We start from the raw sequence: 12,523 nt of genomic DNA on the forward strand, positions 1-12,523 counted from the left end.
TACTTAAGCAGTGATTTCAGCTGCACCAATTTGACAGTGTTCAGAGCACCCGTTAGCAGGTTTGCTTGGCCAGTAGCATATACTGAGTACAAGCTGCCTGCTTGAATTTAGGCTGAAGCAGGTTGTAAACACATTCTCAAGATCAGCCACAAACTGGTATCACTTGAAGGGTACAAAAGGCCTCTGTTGTCCTTAAAATTAGTAAAATTAGCCAAGTTTAATACATGTGATATCTTTTTCTTTTCAGAAAAAGATTAAAGTCTTTCTCACAGTTAGTTTGAGGTAGGATAGAGAGACCACAATTGTATACAGCTGCCAGCCAACTGGTTCACCCCAGGCAATGTTTTATTTTGAAGTTAAGTAATTAGTAATTATTTTTTTATATGACTAACTATTGCCTTTAGACAATAACTGGGTTTGCAGAATTTGAGAGCGCCTTCTAAAACCTCCATTCCATTTATTTCCGATAAAGAAAGCCTCATCGTTTTTCCAAGCTCTAAAGAAAGCCTGCGAAATACAAAAATTATCAGCCTGTATAGCGCTGAGACTGGGCTGTTGAGTCACGGCCGCAGCTAATTTCTGTCACTCAAACCATGCACGGTTGGGAGCACAACAATATCGTAGCGCATGAATGCGTCAGTCACGTGATTTTTTTTTTATTTCGTGGGCTTCCTATAGAGGTGGGAAAAGCTATGCACATGAGGTTTTCTTTATCAGGAATAAATGAAATGGGAGTTTCAGAAGGTCCTCCCCAACTTTGCAAATCACATTTATTTGAACGCAATACTTAGTAAATTAGAATTTCAAAATGAAAAATTGCCTGCACTGCTTTTTTTATCGACATTTACTGTCTTAGGGCATCAGTAGGGTATGATATGAAGGATATGAATAAATAATTAAATAAATGTGCCAGCTAGAGATCCAAGGATATACCATGACTACGCGGAATTGAATTTAATTTAATCTGAGCTGTCTGATCTATTGAGCCAGTGGTAGTATTCGAGATCACGCAAACAGTCGAAGCTTTCTCCCCCCCCCCCCCCCCCCCCCTTTCTGTTCAGACCTGGTGCGCCAGGTGGCTGTCTGCAAGTGGTTTCTCTGGCCTTACTGAAATGGTTTATTTTTAACCCTTGGCTGAAGTTAGCTTGGACACGCGGTATAAAATATGTCGGCTATCGTTTGGTGCCACAGGCTTAATAGCAAGAATCTGCACTGAGCACAACTCTCTGCAACATCAATATTGCCCACATCCAGCCTTGGCTTCACGGGTTTGACGGTAATATGTAACTGCGGCGCCACAAGCGGCGGTCAGTGGCGTCCGGCGTGCAAGAGGCGCCCATTTTCCTTCCGTTCGCGCCACTAGAAAGTATTCTAGTTCACTATACTAAATTATAACAACACTATAATATAATGGGCCTTACTACTGCAGCGCCACCCTAAAGCTTCTGCAGATTCGGTTTCGGTATTGGGAAGTTATCAGTAGCACATATTTCGCGTCATTTTTCGCTACCTAGCCCCTTGTTCTACTAGTGCAGTCGCATTACTACCTGTACTACCTGTAAGCAAAATCCAATGTTCGTTTGAAGCCGATTTTTCTCGAACAAATAAAGAAAATGAACAAATAAACTCTTCACATCATGTGGTTTTGAACAGAGGGAGAGGCGAACAAACCAGCATTTCTGGCCGCCTAACTCGTCAGACCACTGCATCGTTTCTTGTTTTTAAGGCGAAAGCCCTAGGCTAATGATTCCGTGCGCGAGAGTTGTGCGTGGGATCTGTGCATTGGATCTGTGCATTGGATCTGTCTGTGCACTGATGTGTCACTTGTCAGTCATCCTAATGACATCATCACAAAAATTAAAATCCTGTCTTCACCGGAAATCTAACCTCCCTTCCTTGTATTCCCAGCCGAGCGCTTTAACCAATAGCGCCACGACCGGGATCGTGAAACACCACATCATAATTCTCCTTGTTTACCGTGAGGATGATAGTAGCGATGACATATGACGCTGCAATTAGTGATAATGACAATGATGACGGTGCATTTATTTGATAATTATAATGAGAGCAAACGTAATGCACCGTGGGCTGCAGCAACGCTCAGGCTTTCGCATTTCTGCAGTGCAGATTCCACAGTGCTCTCGGAAAAAAGGATTATTTACAGCGCTGCCACGCACCTTGCTGGCAACCAGATCTGAAAGTCTGGTTCTGTCGAAGGGGGAGCACATGTGGAGAGGGAAAAAACTAGAGAGAGAGAGAGAGAGAGAGAGAGAGAGAGAGAGAGAGAGAGAGAGAGAGAGAGAGAGAGCGGCTGGCGGCCTGCTTGGCGCTTCGTTTTACACAAAGGAGAAAATGATTCTTAAAGAATTTTTTTTAGCTGAATTTATGATACAGACCTGAAAAAAAAAAAAGGATCCTCGCACTCTCCCATGTGTTGTGCTCGACAATATCTGACGTAATTAAAACATGCAGCTCACAGTGAAACGGAGCATCAACGCTGTAATGTGTGTGATATAATTAGCGAAATCAATACTATAATAAGTGCGGTATGTACTTTTGACATAGAGGACAGCCCTAGCGCGTTTCTGAACAGTCTCGTCAGTCTGGTGCGACGAATACTTGTAAAGGTAAAGAAAGGTAAATAAAATTCTTGCAAATAAATGTGATTCAAACACACTTTATAACACGTGTTGCGTGATTACACGCTTGCTGTAGAATTCTTCTTCCAGCTAAACCATCGAATCCTTGCAGCTTTAATTTCGCACAGAAATAGCATTTGGTGTCAGTACTTCTTTATTTTTTTTTATTTTGTTGTTGTTGTTGTTTGCGTACTTGCCTGATTCGATCAGAAAAAGTTGGATGTTTGTGTCAACTGCGGCGGCGGTGAAACAAAACAAGCCGCTGCCCCAGCGATGGCATCAAAGTTGTCCAGCATGATCCGAGCACGGCCAACTCAATGCTGACCTCCAATAAAATTTAGGTGGGCCATCAGAAAATATGGCCCCCTGGACCAAGGTTAATTCCCTGCACGGCCAAAATTTGACCAAAATTTATGTTAAACTTAATTAGGTACGGCCAATTCAGTGGGTCCACCAGATTTGGATGTGCCATCCCCCAAAATTTGTCCCCTCCGGACTCTTGAAATTTTACTTCGTCTGAAATTGACCAAAATTCATGTCTCACCTAATCTGGGTATGACCAACTCAGTAGTGACTTCCAAAGTTAGGCAGGCGATCCAAAACTTTTAACACGCTTACGCATTCTCCGCGCATATAAGACCTGTGTTGTGCCCGGCATGGTGTGCGTGCAGATCTGATAGCGCTTGCTTGCTGTATTCATGGTACATTACATGGTACATTACATGGTACATCCCATATATCAGACACCAAGTTGTTTGACAATCATAAGAACGAAATTCTGTTAGCAAGTGCCTTCAACCGTCTCTTCGGCATCTTCAAGATGTATAAGGTTACGCAAAGAAATTTAACGCTGACAAGGTTCCTTTCAGCAATGTCTATACATCGTCGCAGAACGCATAATGCATGTGAGTTGAATTCCTTCTGCTAATGTGGATTGTCCATTGCATTCTGGGACAGCCACATTAGAAGTCGGCCAGACTGGTTTTTCGGAGCCAGCTGTATCTCTCACTACAAAAGACAAAAAACAACAAACAAAAACACGACCACTCAAGGCCAAATGTGCGCACATTATGTCCGGCTGGTAGCGGAAAAAATTAAGTTGAACAGCCAGCCTCTGTAAAAAAAAAAAAAGAAGAAAAAAAAAGCTTCTCTGACCTATTTAATTCTCCAACAGCACCTTCTGCAACTCTGATAGTTGAAAGAGGTCTGCATTAATTTTATATTTTATAGCAAAAGCCAGGTCTAACCGCTCGTTGCTGCGTGCCGTGTCCGTGGTCCCTGAGCCGGCGCCGCACCTAACAGGTGGCGTGACGTCCGAAGAAGAACGCTCGGTCACCCGCAGCTATAATGCTTTCGCTCCATATTCGGTTCATCTTAATTTTTTTTTTTCATTTGGCCTAGTCAACCAAGAGAATGACTTGTGTCATACGTAAAGTACACATATTAGGATATGTACACGTACATACGTTTATTATAAGGAGCTTTCTGAGATGCGACCAATACCTAAAATGAAGACCGAAACATATACGAGGGGGGATAATAAAGTCGTAAAGAAAGAAAAATAACTGAGTACAAGTTACAGCTTGAGAATAGAATGAAGCAAAATAAGAGAAGGTAGAAAGTGGAAAATAATTCAAGAACAAACGAAGCCGATAGGCAGCACAACGCAGAAAGAAAAAAACACAAAGAAACCTTGGAAAAGCCATTTGAAGTAAATCTTGGCTCTGCGGCTGGTTATTACTACTTGTTGAATTCGAAGCCCACATTCACTGACACTGACCACTGGTCAGGTGAATACGAGGTATTTAAAATCCCTCCGTATATACACACCAAGATATGCAATATGCGCAGTAGTGAGTTATAATTACTGGAACTCCCCCGCCGTTGGAGTGCAGTGATCGGGGCGCTGGACTGCCCAATTAAGTATGCGGGATTGAATCCCGGCCGTGACGGCTGCTTTTAAAAGTATTAAAAGTAGTAAAGATATTAAAAGACTGTTACTATTCACGGCCAGGTAAGTACAGTAAGTAATAGACATTAATTGATTTCGTAAACAAAATTTAAAGGGCGTATTCGTGGTTGCGGCTCTAATTTCAGAGCTCCTGTAGCCATTCGCTGCCGCTCGGGCCTGGTAAACCAGCTGTTGTTGGTCTTGCAGGTCGCAGCTAGACTGGGAGGCACTGTTCCTTTGTTTTATGTATTTGTAAGTTAGGTGCATGGTTTATGACCGCTCCATCCGGAAGAGTACATTTATCTCGAACATTAACAAGCAGCCAAAACAAAGAAGCTGTATTCATAAATATGCGACTATAGAAACCCAGAAGTCGGCGCAGTCAAATCAGCTCGTCATTGTTGGAGACTTCAACTCTCCCCACACGGAATGGGGATACAAACACAACTAAAAAAAATAGCCGTGGTTTAGCTTGTGGTGAAACCTGGAGTTACGCGAGACCTATCTGCATGGCTTAGGTTTGGCTTGAAAGTAAAGACATGGCTTTTGCACATTGCAGTTTACTGTGGTTTCCGATTTATTTATGCCATAGGGGGCACTTCTGACCACTGAAGTGCGATGAGGCGAAAGCCTCTATCGCGCGGTGGTCCGAAGCCCTCCACGACGGCACCTCTTTCTCCTCGTTTTCACTCCCATCTGTCACTCCCATCTGGCTGGCAGCTGCCAGCATATATGAACGTGCCTGCGTGGCCAAGGGATAACGCGAATGCAAGGGGCAGGCTGATTGTGAAATCACCCTCCCACATGAAAGGAGAGGCCCGAGTTGGCAGCTCCTGCCAAACGTAATGTCAGGAAGCCATACGTCCAGTTAGTGCTCGGCCACGTCAGCTGCCACCTACCGCCTCCCACGACTTCTTCTTCTTTCTTCGATCTTCGGATAGGCACGGACAGGCATGGCGAAATGGCTAGACTGTGGCCAATGTAGCTCTCGCTACAAATGAGGAGACCCCATATCCAACGCAATCACTATGCTAAATATGGTACTCCTCACTAACCCGCTCTACCATAGCCTCCTCTATGGCTCTACCCGACTAGAGAGGGCAGCCGCGTCTCAAGAGGCACATGTCCCGACCTCACGGCCAAGCTTGAGTAGCGCCCGATTCAAACGGTTCAGCCTTATCCTGCCATCCCCCAAGGATATGTCCGAGCCAGTACATCCGTCCTGGATGTCCGAGCCAGTCCGTCCGTCCGTCCGTCCACCCATCCATCGAACGATTGACCATTGGTGTCAAAAGCGACTTAGTTCTGCGAACGTAACTGTCTTGGGCAAGTCCGAAAACAGCAGAAGCAACAGCGGGCAAGAGACGGCGGCTGTTGGAGTTAAGCGGTCGTAAAGGTTGTGGCTTGGAAGAACAAAGCAAAGCTAGACCGTCTGTAAATATCTTCTCAATGCCTTTTCTTAATTCTTAACAATATTTAATGGACCAATTAGGATACTGCTTCTTCCTGTACGCTTAACACCCATCCTCCATCTCCTTCCTCGTAAAATGTTAGATCTCTGTGAAATTCATTTCCTGGAGAAACCGATGCAGGCTATCGAAGACCAGCTGCAGCACCTGTGGAAAGCGGCGAGCAAGCGCGACTTGCTTCGAATTTATTTTAAAATATAATTTTCCATCTGCTTCGGAGAATTCGATGGACATTGCCCTAGGCTTCCCTTAATCTGCAAACCTACGCGTGAGTATGAACGGCAATTGCAGCGGTTTTCCAAACCCCACTCGTATTTTGAATAGCAGCTTCTTGCGCTTTAGTGAATCGATAATTAACCACTTTACGTCATGGACTGCAACTTCGTTCTGTATGAAAATGTCTTAAAGAAACATATCCTATCAACAGAAGGTATCGTTTTAAAACCAGCTTTAGATATACAAGTTTAAGCACAATCTCGTACTCAGTGAAATCTTATTTTCTGCGATACCGGATTCGAAAACCATCTTCAAGAAAACCGTGCTATGGTTCGTAGCATTGCAATTGAGACAAAATATTTATGCATTACTTATCATAGTAAAATACGCGCTTACGCGAGGAGCCCATATTTTACGCCTCCCGTGAGGAGCAGAAAAGAAAGAGGAGTCATGGCGAGGCACGAATTGATATCACGAGGACACGAGAAGATCGCACGTTCTGTTCGAAGCCCGAAGGAGCCATGAAGAAGCAGAAAGCTCGCTGCGAGTGGCCGGCACAAAGTATGCGGTCTAGAATGGCGGCAGGAGGCTGCGAGGCGCCATCGACGACTAGTGGAGGACTGGACAGGCGGCAGCGGGTGGCGGGCCTGGGGCCGTTTTTGTCGTCATTCTTGGGAGTAGCGCTGACGCTGAGCATCATCACCATCGGCCTGTCTGTGCTGCGCCACCGCAGGGGTTCGCAGGGAGTCTCCGGAATGGGGCAGAACTCATGGAACACCTGCAACACTAAACTCTGTATGGCACACTTCCGTCGCCTCAAGGACACCCTGAACCAGAGCACAGCCCCTTGCGACGACTTTTACCGCTTTGCGTGTGGCGCATGGCATCCTCGGACAGCCAAGTCTGAGACCGCCTTCCGTGAGCTTCTGGCCATTGCCCAACAGGAAGCCATCAGGTACCTGGAGACCGCGAACGACGTTTCAAACAAGACAACGGTGCCACCAGGCAAAGTCCTGTCGTCCGACCAACTTCACCGCAGCAACCGAGCCGAGCATGCTTACAAGGCCTGTCTGCGTACCGGTAGCAACAGGGACGTCGCTTTACTGACCGAATTCCTCGCCAACCGATCGCTGTCGTGGCCCGAACGAACCATGGTGCCCGGACAGCCTCTGGACGTGCTTTTGGACCTTGACATCAAATGGAACCTGGGCCTATGGTTCTCGATTCGTGTCACGCCCGTATCAGGCCGAAATCAACGGCAGCTGCGCGTTGGACCTGGTGTCATCTCCAGCAATTGGAAGCGGGCTATGGATGCCATGATTGGTCAAGGAGTGTACAAAACACGCGTACATCATTTTTACAACGTCCTACGTGCGAGAGGCTCTGCAGCTATGAGCGACAAGGATCTAGATGAGCTCCGTCGGGACGAGTCAACCATTGTCGATGCCCTGTCCGGCTCGGTGGCCGGTGGCCAGAACGAACTGGCCTTCCCATTGAAGCAGATGCAGAAGCTGGCTACTCCTCGCCTAACCACTGCCCAGTGGGTCACTCTTCTCAACTGGCACCTCAACAAAGCCCTGAGGGTGACCGAGGCTGACCGCGTCCTCGCCACGAACGTGAAGCTGCTGCAGGCAGTAGACTCTTTGCTGAGCTCGATACCTGTCGAAGCAGTGCTACACCAGCTCGCATGGACGCTGGTTCAGCTTCTCGGATGGATGGCCGACCCATCCCTTCCGGGCCAACCCACTACGCTCGAGATAGGGGAGACACGGAGTGGCAACTGTTTCTGGGCCATGCACAGAGTGTTCGGTGTAACCTTTCTCTCTGGTTACATCAACACTAAATACCCGCTGCATTTGCGTGCCTCGGTGGATGGCATTCTAATGACCATCACTCAGACAGCCATAAATCTCTTCCTGAAGGCGACGTGGATCGATGCCGATAGCCGAGCTGCCGCCGTCAACAAGCTGCGCCGCATGAACACTACCTTGTGGCCTTCCGACTCCTATCTCAATACATCTGAGGTGGACGCCATCTTGGAGCATTTCCCGGAGCCCAGGGAGGATGGTGCCGTGCTACGGTACTGGATCAACGCGTTGTCGGCTCGTCGAGAGCTTCTTGGTAGGCGGGGGGACGTGGCCAACGCCTTCTCGTCAGGTGACGTTCAATCCCAGCGGGCCCTCTTCCGATACCACTACTACCTGAACGAGCTGGCTGTCTCATTACACTCGCTGCGCAGTCCGCTGTTCGTAGAAGGAGGGGGCCTTGCCATCAACATGGGCGGCTTCGGGGCCCACTATGCCGCTGCCCTTGTTCGGGCGTTTGATCCTCGAGGCGTCCTCGTGGACGGACGCGGGTTGGCCTCCGGTCTCTGGTGGGGAAACACCTCGTACCAGGACTACGAGCGGAAAACAGCGTGTCCCGAGACCGCCGCCAACGGAACAGACGGAGGTGCGCAGTCTTTCGAAGGAGTCGCCGCCGTCGAGATAGCCTACGCGGCCTTCAATGCGTCGCGATCCATCGCCGAAGGGGGCACTCTGACGCGCCGTGGACGACGCACCTTCTTGGGTCTATCGGAGGACCAGGCCTTCTTCGTCTCGTTCTGCCAGGCATCCTGCGCGCGTGAGCCGAGCGAGCGACAGCGGCTGTCTTGCACGTTGCCGTTGAAGAACTTCCGTGGATTCGCCGCCGCCTTCACCTGTCCCGTGGCCTCGCCCATGAACCCGGCTGTGCGATGCGGCTTCTTCGATACCAGTGACCAGCATGCTGCCCGTAAGGGTGAGAGTGGGTCTGGGCACCCGGAAGCAGGTGCGACCAGGGACGCAGGTAGCAGTGCGGGTGCCGTCGCAGCAGTGACGACCTGGTCGCAGCCATCGGTGCCCCGAGGCGGCAGTGACGATGAGGATCCGTTGTCGCTTGCGCCGACTAGTTTCGGGGGGAACATGTTCTGAGAGGCCCCCTTTAATAACGAATTATATAGTGGCCGCTAGCTGCAATATTTTTAAAATGAACGTTGTTCGAACGAAACGGCGCGAGAACTTTGCTGCCGGAAGCCATGCGGCTTTGATACAGTAAAGTCGGCGCACTTGTGCGCGCAAAAGTGATTGTGTGTTCATGTCCCCCTTTATATCCTTGATATATAATCTCAAAAACCACTGTTGTTGAAAAATCTTGACGGCTCCCTGCAACCTGTACCGACCGGACAAGGTTAATTCTTAAAATCCCTTCACACTACTCTGTGTCGTCAGTCCGGTAGGAGGGTTTATTTATACGCATTGCATATTTCTGCCCATATTAATTTAGAGATACCTAACAACCCCATCCGGGATTTTAAAAAGTGGGAGCATAAGCTTGATGGATGCGTAAAACACATTGAAATGAGTCAGGTTTAACATGGTACTGCTATTAGTAAGCTTAGCAAACTAGGTAATGGAGCAAGATATGTATAAAAAAGGAATAAGTTTACAAAGACACAATCATATTAGTTACATGTCAAAAACTATTACACTAATATAATAAAAAATACCATTGGCAATTTAACATGCTTGCTGAATTTTTTTATAAGCAGTTGTACAGTGTTTTAATCGTATTTATTTTTATTTGATTTCAAGCATCCCCTTTCCATGCGCACGATGACCACATCGAGAGGGGGGGGGGGGGTTAGATTCTAAACATCCAAAACCAAGCCCCCTCTCCCCTCTTCTTTACGCGGCTATATCTCGACGATACGGGCGGAAGAAATAATTTATCTGTCAAACATCTTCGGCACCCGCAATTACAGTTAACTTAAACTACAAGCTGTAGGTAGCCCTCTCCAAACTCACGACTCAGATCATGATCTGAGTGTGAGCCTGAGTGAGCCCGAGTGAGTCGACTGAAGAGTGAGTCCGCCGACCTATGAGCTCGGCTCCGATCCTTGTAGTGAAGCTTTTCGCTTCAAAAGAGGAAGGTGGCCGTGAAAACAGAAAGAGGTGCCGTAGTGGAAGGTTTCGGACCACTTCGTCACAGACGCTTTCGCCTCATCACACTTTAGTAGTCCAAAGTGCCTCGAGTTATTTTAAGGCGAATGGCTTTATTGCCTCATCTTTGTCGTCAGCAAAAGTGTCGCGCTTTTGCGGCGACTCTGATGTGTGTATACAGGCACATAAACACGAAACCGGTGCCGTTGAGACAGGTTCCTCGTTGTTTTAAACCGAGAGTGCGCGCTCACTACGATAAAGGAACAAAACGCTATTATGTTCCAGCTTTCTTCAACGAACTACTGGACGATGTATTTTCTTTGGCCACCACCCGCAAAACACCGAGTTGCTGTTCAAGCGTTAGAGAGCCTATAATATATACTGATGCTATCGGTGCATTTTTTGATAATGTGTTGTGCCAAATGTTTTTTTTTTTTTCTTTCTTGTTCCTTTTTCTTTTTGCCTCTGATGGAGTTTTGATGTAGCACGTAGATTGCCGCGGCTGTCGGTTGTCGCCGCACAAGCCCACTTGTGGCTTCGGCGCTTTCGTTTGTGTATGTTGTTTCAACTATACTGAATAAAGATTATTATTATTATTATTATTATTATTATTATTATTATTATTATTATTATTATTATTATTATTATTATTATTATTATTATTATTATTATTATTATTATTATTGAAAAGAATATTAGCAAATGCAAGAGATATCAAAAGAGGTTTAACTGCGCGATCGAGGTACGCGGTACTGTCTTCACTATGATGTGTCTGCAATTCCCAAACCTCAGTCGCGCAACCATCAGACCGGACACCTTTTAGTGCTTTGGGAAAGTGCTACCCCATAGCGACGTACGCGCCTTCTATGTGTAATCAGGGGCTCAGGCTAGCTGCGTGTGCTTGAGCAGTGACAACAGTCCTTTCTTTTTTCTCCCACGCGTGAAAATACTCCGTGGTCTGCACCGAAATCGCTTTCATTGTGACCCAGAAGTTTTCATACTGTAATTCATTAAAAAGACCGCACGTGCTCTCGATATCTGATTATGTGTTCTCTTAGCGGCGACTGAAATGTAAAGTCTGTTGCAAAAATTTTAGTCCACCGCGCCATTAATTAATTTTAACGGATGGGTGGATTGTATTTTTTGCAACAGGTGGCACATAGCTGAGCTGCGCCCTGCATATTTAAAATACAAATTGTCTCACGCTCCAGAATAATATATGATTCTCGCGCTTATTTCAAACAAATTTCTTCTATTCGAAACTCCAGACTGCTAGAACTGCTCACTCTGTTGTGATAACTCGACTGCAGACTAAAAAATAAAGGAAAGGCGTAACCTGACTAAACCTAAGTAGTAAGTAGATTAGCAAAAGCGGGCGACTCCTTCATGGATGTCTGCAGATCTTGGGTACACCACAGAAAGCCGGGTCTAGAAGACGTGAAGGTGTCGAGGGCATACTGAAGGGAGATGTCCCAGGAGGCGAGTCAGATAGGCAGTGGAGGGAAAGGGTAGGCACAGGACTGGAAGGCTCTGTGCCACTGTGTCAGGCAGTGTTGTGCATTTCTGGAGATGCGTGCCGGTAGCAATGAAGTTTGCCAGGTGTGTGAACAAGAAGAAGCAGGTGTGGGATGCAGAAGCGAAGCAGCAGCAGAAGAAGAAACGAGCGCCGACCGCCTCGTGCACCACACGTGTGAAGAAGTGGGCGGCGACAGGCCGCGGACAGCTAGTCACGCGGCTGAAGATTGTCTGAAGGTCAAACTGCGGCGCACGGGAAACGCGCCGCAGCTAGCCCAGTGAAGCTTCCTCTCCAAATCACTATTAACCCTGCCAACACACTGCAATAGCGCTCGTACGCATGGATTTTGCTCTTTTCCTGACCCCCTTCATCGTGAAAAACATCTGTAATAAAAAAAAGTAGCCTTTTTTACATACGGTTATAGCTGAAACTCATTCATCCATAGCGTGCTGGGAAATTAAACATGACATGAATATAAGGGTTGTGCACCACCTTGCAGCTGGGTTTCAGTTAGAAGTCGATAAAATACTGGCCGACAGTGACTACAACATAAGAGAAACACTAATAAAACCAACATGAAGGACGCTTCCGAGACAAAAGGAAAATATATAGCACGCAACCGCAACCTAACATTTACGTCCCCAACATTTGAGAAACATAGGAATCTTTATCAGGCTAGAAATGCAATTTAGTAATCATTCATGTGTTCTCTGAGCGCATTAATTCTACCACCTCAACTTCCATTCCTAAAATCCCCAGAAGACAACTCAAGC

The 12,523-nt window shown here is 46.9% G+C and overlaps 1 protein-coding gene across 1 annotated transcript; it reads left to right on the plus strand.

Moving 5' to 3' along the window:
• The first annotated feature begins 6,796 nt into the window (after positions 1 to 6,796).
• Positions 6,797 to 9,226, plus strand: LOC146181874 (endothelin-converting enzyme 2-like). Its single transcript, XM_084575858.1, has one exon. The coding sequence runs from the start codon at positions 6,797 to 6,799 to the stop codon at positions 9,224 to 9,226; it is 2,430 nt and encodes an 809-aa protein (XP_084431984.1).
• The last annotated feature ends 3,297 nt before the right edge of the window (positions 9,227 to 12,523 follow it).

This window comes from Amblyomma maculatum, chromosome 8 (genome assembly GCF_055883805.1).
Source record: "Amblyomma maculatum isolate TAMU_Amacu chromosome 8, ASM5588380v1, whole genome shotgun sequence".
NCBI lineage: Eukaryota > Metazoa > Arthropoda > Arachnida > Ixodida > Ixodidae > Amblyomma > Amblyomma maculatum.